Source organism: Pelodiscus sinensis, chromosome 5, assembly GCF_052426305.1.
Source record: "Pelodiscus sinensis isolate ZL-2025 chromosome 5, ASM5242630v1, whole genome shotgun sequence".
NCBI classification, from domain to species: Eukaryota; Metazoa; Chordata; order Testudines; family Trionychidae; genus Pelodiscus; species Pelodiscus sinensis.
This window is the reverse complement of record NC_143056.1, coordinates 10,844,791-10,856,797: the sequence shown is the minus strand read 5'-3', so window position 1 is coordinate 10,856,797 and position 12,007 is coordinate 10,844,791. Positions and strand designations below refer to the sequence as shown.

Sequence of the window (12,007 nt, the reverse complement as noted above, 5' to 3'; positions counted from 1 at the left end):
GAGTGTTTTGAAGTGGGGCAAGATTCAAATCTCTGCAGTAATAATGTCACTGAAATAAATGAAGATTGACAGTGATACAGCTGGGATCAGAATCTGGTTACTTTGTCTGCACCCTCATTTTCTTAGCACAATTTAACCTTCCTCTTTACACTTGTGGGTTTCCTCTTCTTGATTTGTGAAGGCCCAGCACTGTGTAGGAAGCGCTATTGTCATAATTATATCAACTATCTTCTGCTTATACTACATAATCATAACTAAGAGCTGAAGGCCTGTGTTGTTGCACAGTGGTATAGTCAAGGCCATGATAAAAACTTGAACATGACTCAGATCTTCAAAAATGGACAGTTCCAGCCTGCGTATGCCAGTGACGATTGAACCTGCTAGTATCTTGAACAAAAAGAGCTCTTAGCCATGCCTGAGGCTGTTTCTCTCACTTAACTCTGACTCAACAGTGAGAGAACAGCTACCATATCATAGAATCCGAGGGCTGGTGGCAGAGACCTCAGGAGTCAAAGTCCAGCCCCCTGTCCGAAGCAGGACCAACCCCAACTAAACCATCCCAGCCAGGGCTTTGTCAAGCCAGGTCTTAAAACCTCTAAGGATGAAGAGTCCACCACCTCCCTAAGGAAGCCATTTCAGTACTTCACCACCTGCCTAATGAAATAGTTTTTGCTAATATCCAACCTAGACCTCCCCCACTGTAACTTGAGACCATTGTTCCTTGTTCTGCCATCTGCCACCACTGACAGGTTCTCTAGAACCTCCCTTCAGGACGTTGAAGGCTGCTATCAAATCCCCCCTCACTCTTCTCTTCTGCAGACTAAATAAGCCCAAGTCCCTCAGCCTCTCCTCATAGGTCATGTGCTCCAGCCCCCTAATCATTTTGGTTGCCCTCCGTTGCATCTTCTCCAGTGTGTCCACATCCTTTCTATAGTGTCAAGGAGAGGAGAGATTATATGAGGAGAGATTAATAAAACTGGGACCTTTCAACTTGGAAAAGAGACAACTTAAGGGGGAATGTGATGGAGGTATATAAAATCATGACTGGTGTGGAGAAAGTAAATAAGGAAGTGTTATTTACTTGTTCCCATAACACAAGAACTAGGGGTCACCCAATGACATTTATAGGTAGCAGGTTTAAAACAAACAAAAGAAAGTACTTCTTCATAGAACATAGTCAACTTGTGGAACTCCTTGCCAGAGGATATTGTGAAGTCCAACACTATGACAGGGTTCAAAAAAGAGCTAGATAAATTCATGGAGGATAGGTCCATCAATGGTTATTGCCCTGGATGGGCAGGAATGGTGCCCCTAGCCTTTGTTTCTCAGAAGCTGGGAATGGGCAACAAGAGATGGATTACATGATAATTACTTGTTCTGTTCATTCCTCTGGGACACTGTCAGAAGACAGGATACTGGGCTAAATGGACCTTTGGTCTGACCCAATACGGCCATTCTCATATTATGTTTTTAACAGACATTTTAGGCTTCAGAGAGATATTTGGGGTTATTGGGTATGCTGATTATGTTATTAGGTGGGCAATTGCATTGATTTATATTGAGAGAGTTGTACTGAGAGATTGATGTTGATTTCTCCAGGCAGTGAGTGAGAGGTGCGCATTGCAGGAAAGGCTATGTATGTTTCAGGTTACTGTGTGTGCAAGTTGTATTGTGCTGATTCATGTTTGGGAGATTGTGCTGGAAGATTTGTGTTGATTTATGTAGGTGGCAGTTGGGTATATGGGTGTGGCATCTGGGCCAAGAACTCCTCCCACTGTGCAGTCTCTTTCATACAACCTATGAAATTGTTCCATGCAAATTAGCTGCAGGGTCAGCGTGGTGATTGGTTGTGTTACCTCTTATATCACAGTGGCGGAGGACACTTGACATGGTGTCAGTACATGTCAGTACTACCTAGCGGTAGTTGTACACAGTACGGATGTAATTTATAAAGTCAAAATGGCTGGAAACTTAAATATCAAGAGGGTAACAGATCAGGGGCGCCATTTCAGATTTTGGTAGGGAGAGGCCGACGTGTGCATGCCCTGATGGGGAGCGGGGAGAGAGTGAGAGAATATGGGGGGAAGGGAAGAGGACAGCGGCTTCAGCAGTGTTGCTGAGCATGCTCAGTACAAGCCAACCAGTAATGTGGGAGGAGGGGAACAATTCCATTCACCCTCCCTCCCCCCACTCACAAACACATCACCTCTTTCTAGGGCTACTAAGGCACTGGAAAATTGTAAGTTTTTTGGCAGATAACTTAGCAATTAGCTTAAAAGAAAGAAAATTTAAATTAGACACATTCAGCTCTAATATTAACATGTTCTGACATCTTATGGCAAGTCACTTAAAAGACACTGATTAGCCGTAACATTTTAATATATCGTCTTACTTTTTTTACTAACTGCACAGAGAGAAAGAGAGAGAGAAAGACTGTCAGATCTCCTCAGCTCTATTCTCAGTGCTGGAAGTGGAATGGGGTTTAGTGGGTTACAGCACGGGCAGATACATTTGGGCTCTATATAACATCAAAAGGGCCCTACTGGGACAGATCAATGGTCCCTCTAGCCCAGTATCTTGTCTTCCAACAGTGGCCAATGTCAGGTGCTTCAGAAGAGGTATTCATCAAATGGTCCATCCCCTGTTGCTCATTTCCAGCTTCTGGCAAAGAGAAACTAGGGACACTACAGGAAATCCCTGTGTTAAGACAGCCCGAGTTCCAACCCCCCCACACTTATGACCATTTTTGTAAGTGCGGAAAGGGGCTGAAAACCCCCGACTTACATCCTCAACCCCACATTTACGATGTATAGTAAATGTGGGTTCGAGTTACGACGCCCCCAACATGCTACACTTCCCCAGGAACCGATCACGTTGCAAGTCAGGGGGGGGTTGCAGCACTTGGATCTGGCCGGTCGCTTTTCCTGGCTTCCTGGCTCAGTGCCCGATGTACACGCAGCGGGGGTGGAGAATTGGCAGGAGAGTGGCCCGAGAATTAAAGGGTCTGCTTCCTTTTTTTTTCCTCAACCAAATTTGGCGGCCCCTATGGGGGGCTTGCATGAGAAAAGGTTGTTCACCACCGTGCTACAGCACCTGACACTTCCAGTCTGAGAATCTTTTTTACATAAGGAGAAAAAAGAAAAATAATAGTTTGCTTTGCACACATTTTGGAATTGGGTCTTGGATTCCTCCGATGTGACTCCACCTATCCATAGCAAGCCCTTGCTAACCCCTCAGCAATTGGGTATACTATCCAGTGTAATTAAGAAGGTTTTCTTGTTTCTAGGAAATACTTGGGATGGAGAATTCATAGTGCGACATGAGGATGCTGAATCCTATCCAAATAAGAGCAGTAAAGTGGAAATGTGGTTTGTAAAGCCTCAGGATCCTAGAGATCTATTTTGGGACAGCTCTAGCACTGACTCAGAGGAATGGAAAAGAGAAGAGAGAAAGCTCAGTCGTAGACCTGCACTAGTGAGAACCAGGACGGAGAGAATCCCTCTGTTTGATGAGTTCTTTGATTAGGAATTTTAACTACAAACAGGATGGGACTGGAGCTATGCACAGAAAAAAAACTCCTCAGTCTCTGATTATGCTTTAACAGTCTGGTTGGATAAACTGAAGTTGTTAAGAATGACTTTTCTTGTGAAGTAAACAGAGTTTGTGCAGGTATGAAGAAATACAAAGCAATACTGCCAATGCCAATATGTCCAAACCGATGTATCTTTGCAGGTCTCAAATGGCCACAATTGTAAATGTGAATCTGCTTTGTGGAAAAATGAGAAATGCAGGGGTATAGACAATGATACCCTGGAACTGAAATGATTTAGCATGCACCTGTTTAACACAACTGAGATGGGGTACATTGGAGAATACCTTTGAACAAGGAATAAAGGGTAAAACTAGTCCTACAGTCCTGACACAGGCGAAATGCCCATTGATTTTGGCAGGAGTTTTGCATGAGTCAGGATTGTAGGATCAGATGACCCAGCTCTCAGGAGAATTACCCTCTGCTGTGGTCTCATTCTCCTGCTCACCTCATTACCTTTGATCTGCCCTCTTCTCTTTTAAGATCCTCTGGGAGGAGGAGAAACTCCTTCAAAGTAGCCTGTAGGCCCCTAACCTGACACATCCTCACCCTTTTGTCCTATTGAAATGTACATGTATCTAAGCACATATAACCTCCAGCGGGAGGATTTGAACCTGGGCCCTCTGATGCTTTGTGTAGGAGCCTCTACAGCTTGAGTTATAAAACCAGCTGACGCTCAGTTTGGGCTATAGAACTCACTCAGTCTTATCTCTCACTATAAGTGGTCTAGGTGCCATTACTTGAAACAGTGAACCACACCCTACTGAAGTCAACTGATTTATAAAGATATGAGAGCAACAAGTAATAAATAAAGCAACACAAAATAAAGATAATTAAGCTCAGTTACTCCAAATTTCACTGGAGACCACCCCGCGGTTACACTCATATGGATTTATTAAATGAGGAATTAACAATCCACTACAGGATTAAACTCAAGGGGATTGAGCTGTCATTGAATGCCACTATTGGGTTAAACTGAGGGTGACTGAGCTCTCTCTCTCACCCACACTCACACACACACACAAATCCATTCACACACATTCATTCATGCCCTCAGGCACTCACACACTTACCCAGGAAAAAGGTTGCAGAGCAAGCCAAAGTATATTGACTCTGGAGGTTTTCCCTTGCCACGGATCCAGGCCCGCCATCAGGTCAGAAAGAGGCTTCTGCACTGTGCTCTCTCCTTTTATTGGAACTGGGTGGCTCCTGTCATTAGGATTGCCATGTGTCCGGTATTGACCCAGGCAGTCCAGTATTTTCTCCTCCTGTCTGGTAAAAAAAATTCAGAAAATACCGGACACCTAAAATGTCTGGTATTTTCTGATTTTTTTCCCCTGCCAGGAGGCAAAAAATACTGGATACCTGGCAATCTTACGTCTCTCAGCAACTGGGCCCAACCCTGGTTTCCCCCCCTTTTCCCTGACAACTCCCACCTCACCCCGCTTACCCGGCTCCACAGGGGCTTGTCTTGTGGCTGAAATAGAAAAACAAAATGGCCACCTGCAAAAAAAGCCTCTTCCTAAAGGGGCCATGATGATTTTTTTTTTTTTTTTTTTTTTTAATCAACAACTTCTCTCTCCCTCTTTTTTTTTTCCCCCTCAGTGGAACTTTTTTCCCGGTGTTTACTTGGGGTTTTTTGTCAAGAAATTTTGTCTCTGCATCTTGTCCCAAGGTGACGTGTACCCAGTCAATATGGAGATAGTTGAAATCCCCCACTATTATTGAGTTCTTTATTTTGATAGCCTCTCTAATCTCTCTTAGCATTTCATAGTCACTATTACTGTCCTGCTCAGGTGGTCGATAATAGATCCCTACTGTTATATTCTTATTAGAGCAGGGAATTACTATCCATTGCAATTCTATAGAACATGTTGATTCATTTAAGATTTTTACTTCATTTGATTCTAAATTTTCTTTCACATATAGTACCACTCCCCCCCCACACGACCAGTTCTGTCCTTACAATATATTTTGTACCCCAGAATGGTTGTGTCCCATTGATTGTCCTCACTCCACCAAGTTTCTGTGATGCCTATTATATCAGTATCCTCTTTTAACACGAGGCACTCTAGCTCTAGCTGTGTTAATGTAGAGTTTAAGATTGCTTGGTGGTTTTTTGTCCCTTTGCCCAACACCGAATTGAGCAAAACTCAAAGTTCTGAATATCAGGAAATGGAGAATTAAGGTTCAACATCTTTATTAATTACCTGGATGAGGGGATGGATTACACCCTCAGCAAATTTGCAGATGACACTAAACTAGGGGTGGGAGGTAGATATGCTGGAGGGCAGGGATAGGGTCCAGAGTGACCTGGACAGATTAGCAGATCGGGCCAAAAGAAATCTGATGTGGTTCAACAAGGACAAGAGTAGAGTCCTGCACTTAGGACGGAAGAATCCTAAGCATTGTTACAGGCTGGGGACCGACTGGCTAATTAGCAGTTCTGCAGAAAAGGACCTGGGGGTTACAGTGGAAGAGAACCTGGATAGGAGTCAAGCTGGATAGTGTAGCCAAGAAGGCTAATGGCATAGCGGGGTGCATTAGGAGGAGCATTGCCAGCAGATGTAGAGAAGAGATTTTTCTACTTTATTTGGCTCTGTTGAGGCCACATCTAGAATATTGTGTCCAGTTCTGGGCCCCCCACTATAAAAAGGATGTAGATGAATTGGAGAGGGTCCAGCAGAGGGCAACCACAATGATTAGGGAGCTGGAGTTCATGACCTATGTGGAGAGACTGAGGGATTTGGGTTTGTTTAGTCTTCAGAAGAGAAGAGTGAGGGGGGATTTGATAGCAGCCTTCAACTTCCTGAAGGGAGGTTCCAAAGAGGATGGAGAGAGGCTGTTCGCAGTAGTGACAGATGGCAGAACAAGGAGCAATGGCCTCAAGTTACACTGGGGGAGGTCTAGGTTGGATATTAGGAAAAACTATTTCACTAGGAGGGTGGTGAAGTACAGGAATGGGTTACCTAGGGAGGTGGTGGAATCTTCATCCCTAGAGGTTTTTAAGTCTCGGCTTGACAAAGCTCTGGCTTGGTTGATTTAGTTGGGATTGGTCCTGCCTTGGGTAGGGGGATGGACTTGCTGACCTCCTGAGGTCTCTTCCAGCTCTATGATTCTATGGTTGCCCATGCAACCTTAACTCTGCCCTTTTTAAGCAATGCCCCAGTATGCCGTATGACCACATCTATCTTTACTCTGCCATTCCCATCCAACATTAAAAGGACAAAAAAGGAAAAATAGTATAAAAAAGAGATTGCCTGGGACACCTTCCCTCTAGCCTCTTTGAGCAATGCTTCAGCATGCTTGAAGCATGTACTCACATTGGCCCTTGATACGATAGGATTCAGGAGGTTACAGATTCTGGCAAACCCTTTCATAGTTACTCAGCTCTCCAGACAAAATATCACACATGTACAACCTAAGGAACACATCAAAGTATGGACAATCTTCACTCTGCATTTTCCGGGATTCAGGAGCCTTATTTTTGCTCAACTCATCATTCTGAAAGATGACATACCACCAAGTAGTCTTACAGCTGTGTGAATGGAGTTTTTGCCATTGTTTTTCCTAGTTTTTTGAAGATGAAAAGATCTGTGGTTGGTAGAGATTGGTAGTCATTTAGACTGTTGTACATATCACGTCCTGCAATTAGTGCATTGAGCCAAGCACCTCTCTGGTCCCCATGTGCACATACCCATTGGACCCTACCATCCCTCCCTGCTCAAGAACATCTCCCAAGCCATGCCCCTAACCTATTTAAAACTTCTTCCTCCTCAACCTGGCACCCTCTCACTGTTGTACCCTGGTCTCTGCACTGTAAGCAGGGAATGCATCTCTCTAAAACCTTGACTACTGGGCATACAAATGTTTTTATGTCTGTTACTTCCCTCCTCTTATAACCTGACTCACATCCAGGGACTGGAGTGAAGGACAACTATGTTACAGTGGAAAAGTTCAGAGTGCCGGAAGGTTTAGGAGCACTGGTAGAACTAGGGGCACACGGGGTTGGGCTGCACTGGGTGAGTTAGGGGGTGCAACGTCTCCCTTCCCTGTGCCCCCAACCTCTCTTCTCTCTCCTTTCATCCATCCCCCTTTGCTCTCCCCATAAACCTTTCCCCTTGCTACATACCCACTCCACCTCTACCTAATATCTTTTCTCTTCCAGGATGCTCACTTGTCTAATTGTTTCTCTCCAAAGACTTCAATTACATTCCCCCCCAAAATAAAATGGGGGGGTTGGGATTAATTTATCCCTCAATCCATTGATCAAAGAGCAAGCTGCCATCAGCTATCAAGGAATCTATGAGTCATCCAGTCATTACAACTGTTCAGTTTAACATTATGAGGCATCAGAAGCAAACTGTGCTTTGAGGAGTAGTATCCTGGTAACCCCATGGTCAAGTGACCTCAAATTTCAGACACTGATGCTATACAACCTCCCTGTGAGGCACACCAAATGTCAGAGTAATCCAACTAACCTTTCGTCTTCTGGAGTAGTCACCGGAGTCAAGCTTAAAGGCTTCTAACATGGGGAGAATGGAACCCTTATTGCTGGTTTTCTGCACTGGCAAGCGCACAGTGCAAAAATACACATTTTCTTAAATACCGTTCTCAAGCTGGCTCCCCCAAAGATCTAGGGAATGCCATGCACTACCACGGGTAGACCTTAATCAACAGAGACCATTTTGACCCAGAGCTCATCAACAGTTTGATCTAACTCTGGGCACAACACTCCTCCCCACTCTCCCCCCCCCCCCGCAAAAAAGCTCACACCAAAACACACACATGCCCCAGAAATTTTTTTTAAATAGACACCTTATCTCTCTACAACCCCTGGCTCTAATGACTACAGGTTTAGGTCATTAACCTTACCCTGCATCAGAGGAACACCAAATCTCAAATAAACCCGATGGGACATGTTCATTTTAGAGGACCTGAGAAAGGCCGACTATTAGATATCATGATGCAACTGTAATCATAGTGTTGCACCCTTACCACTGTAATATAGCAAATGTCTTTGCCAGCTGTGGGGATGAGGACATCATCTAGCATAGAAGTAAATGTACCTCGTTATCAGTGCCTTCCTTTTCTATAGGCAGAACACACACCAGCGTAGGGCACCTGAAAATTTGGGGCACCTCTCAGTCTTAATGTCCACCCACCTCTTCCTATCCCTGTTCTGTGGCTCTGCTTCCTCCAGAGAGGATCTGGTTAACTTAAAAGTTAAAAAGCCTTCCAGATTCATTAGCAGAACACTGAGCCTGTGAATGAAGCCATTTCCCAGCTATATATTATCATTTTCTGCTTTTACAGTGTTAGTCTACAGGACCTTAGTTTAAAATCTGCTTTAAAAATATTTTATTAGAACAGGTAACCATCAAGTGATCCCTGTTATCCATTTCCGGTTTCTGACAAATAGAGGCTAAGGACATCATTCCTGCTCAGTGGCGGATTTGGGGCAGGGCAAGGGGGGCAGCTGCCCCGGGCCCCACGCTTGCAGAAGCCCCACGCATGCGCCATGTCAAAGGAAGGGGCCCTGCACAATTGTGCTGCCCGGAGCCCCACGGCACTCTCATCCGCCCCTGTTCCTGCTCATCCAGGCTAATACCGATAGATGGACATATCCTTCATGTATTTATCTAGTTCTTTTTTGTACCTTGTTAAACTCCTGGTCTTCACAATATCCTGTGGCAAGGAGTTCCATAGGCTGACTATGCATCGTGTGAAGAAATACATCCTTTTCTTTCTTTTAAACCCTCTACCTGTTAATTTTATTTGCCGACTCTTAGTTCTTGTTTTATAGGAATAAGTAAATAACACTTCCTTATTCACTTTCTCCACACCAGTCATGATTTTATATACCTCCATCATATTCCCCCCTAGTCATCTCTTTTTCAAGCTGAAAAGTATCAGTCTTATTAATCTTTCCTCATATGGCAGCCATTCCATACCCCTAATCTTTTTTATAACCTTTTCTCTGAACTTTTTCCAATGCCAAACTATCCTTTTTGCGATGACCACATCTGCATGCAGTATTCAAGATGTGGGCATGCCATGGATTTATATGAACCCAAAGCTATGCTGTCATTGGTTCTCATGAAGGCTACATCTAGACTTCAGTGCTTTACTGGGATAAAAGGTATCCTGGAAAAGCAATGCTGCGTCCAAGGAAAGCATCCAATTTTCCGAAAAAATTTTCAGAAAAGCGGATGCGTTCTTTCACCATCTCTGTAAGCCTCATTTTACGAAGCAGAGGGGATGGCTTGAAAGAGCAGATTTTTCCAAAATTCAGCGCTGTGTAGACGCACCTAATTTCGGAAAAGCTTCTTTAGAAAGAAAAGCGGAAAAAGATACGCAAATTGTGCTTCACTCTTCTGACTCTTTTTTTGTAGTCTAGACATAGGCCAAATGGGATGGACATACTTTCTTAAACTCCTGCAAAGTGCGGATGGCTCTGTATTTTATGGGAACTGCAAATACTCAGCACCATGCAGGATCAGTGTCCATATTAAAAAAAGAGGTATAACCACCATCATTAGAGACCTTCAAAGCACCTATAAAATATTCACAAGCTTTATTAAGTGTTTTACCTCAGCTGGGCCATTGGAAGGTGGGTGATGGGAAAGCAATAGAGCTTGTTACACTCTGGCTTATATCAAAGATGTGAAAGGAAACAATTCAAAAATGCTGACTAGAGCAGCTGTGTCTCAGACAGTGAAGGTAGCTTAAAGTATTATCATCCCTTTGAAAGATATTGGCCTTGGCAAGTTTATATTTGTTTAATTACATAACCTCAGATTGTTTCACGATACCACCAACCTATATACGTCAGCATCTGGCATTGGGCAGACACTGACTAAACCCTTTGGGTTTTCAACTTCCTTAAAATAACGCTAGTGCTTGGAGAGCTAATCGTGTTTGGTTTCACACGGCGAATGAGGGAGCGGACTTTGGGGAAATCAACAGCATGCTATCAAGGAAGTCAAATGAAGCTGCTAAATATTCGCTAGAGCCAGGATAGCCAAAGTATTCAGGAAGTTCCCCTCCTGTTTCAAAATTTCAGCCTGATTTCTTTTACAGTCTAACACAATCAGTTTTATGATGCTGCTAGATTAAGCCCAACCCTACCCCTGACTGTAAAGCATGTTTCAGATTGGTTCTTTAAAAAAGGAGTCTTTGCTGATGTTTGCTAGGAGAGAGACTGCATTCATTGTCTCATTTCTTACCTTCATTTTTCTAATTTTTCAGCTTCCCCTTTGTGTAATAGAGTTAGCTCTTTACTTTAAGCAGGAAGACACTGGTCCATATAAAGTAGCAGAGGACCTCAATCTTCTCATAACACACAGTGAAGTTACGGGAGTTACATATTTTCTTAGAGATGCTCATCACTGGAGTGGGTTTGGGATAGCCAAACCCCATAGGCTGAACTTTGACTTTGCAAAATGAAAAATCAAATGAAGGATAGCTAAAGTCTAAGACCCATATCATACAAATGCCAAAGTTCAGGGGATTTAGATAAAAGGTCAGTTTTGATTATTATTGAGGCTTTCTGCGTTTCTGGATTGCCTCGTTGCAGCTGGGCCTAGAAGCAGATGGTTAAGATGCTGTGAGAAAGTTGGGAGTCTACCTTGGGTATTTCCATCCAGGCAGTTTTCCAGACCAAAAACGTTTGGATGAGTATCTCAGACTCCTGGGGTGTGTCTAGACTACACCTCTCTGTTGACAGAGAGATGTAGATTAGGCACATCGAAGTTGTTAATGAAGCAGGGATTTAAATATCCCACACTTCATTAGCATAAACATGGCCACTTTTTTCTGAAATGGGTTTTTTTTCCAAAAAATCTCCAGCAGTCTAGACGCGGATCTGTCAAAAATAAACCCTTTTTTGACCAAAAGCTCCATTTCAAAAAAAGGGATGGCCATGTTTATTCTAATGAAGTGCGGGATATTTAAATCCCTGCTTCATTAGCAATTTCGATATGCTTGATTTGCATCCCTCTGTCGACAGAGAGATGCAGTCTAGACGTAGCCCTGATGTTTTTCTGCATCTAATCTCCAAAACACGTTGTTAGCTGGTTAAAAATACCTGCCAAACCCCTTGTATTAGCTACTTATGATCCTGCCAGGCCAAAAGAGAAATGAAGCAGGATTGCTTGTGATGCAGGGGTCTGGACTCGATGCTCCAGTCTGTGTACTAGCATGCCATCCCCCAAATCTATTTCAGCTAGCTGAGCTATCCCAAGGAAGATCAGGTCCGTGTACTAGCACTACAGACACCTAACAGAGAAGACCAGGGATAGGCAGGAGTAGCAGAGCTATTTGGGGCAGCAGGGTGCTCATGAAAACCCAACACTCCCCGTTTAGGATGCCTCTCTCGCCCTCTACCAGAGTCATACTGCGACCTGGAGTTACTAT

General features: G+C 43.8%; 1 protein-coding gene across 3 annotated transcripts in view; it reads left to right on the top strand.

Moving 5' to 3' along the window:
• The window catches only part of CCDC198 (coiled-coil domain containing 198), a 45,770-nt gene that overhangs the window by 22,054 nt on the left and 11,709 nt on the right, over positions 1 to 12,007 (top strand). Inside the window, exon 7 of one of the 3 annotated variants that reach the window (XR_016349576.1) lies at positions 3,287 to 3,417. The exons of 1 other annotated variant lie outside the window; for it this stretch is intronic. Coding sequence is in view for 1 of the 2 variants with exons in the window: in XM_006135241.5 (XP_006135303.3) it covers positions 3,287 to 3,525 (239 nt within the window). In the remaining variant the exon portion in view is untranslated. Of the gene's footprint in view, positions 1 to 3,286; positions 3,807 to 12,007 lie in introns of those variants that run through there. One more of the 3 variants, XM_006135241.5, reaches the window with a different exon arrangement.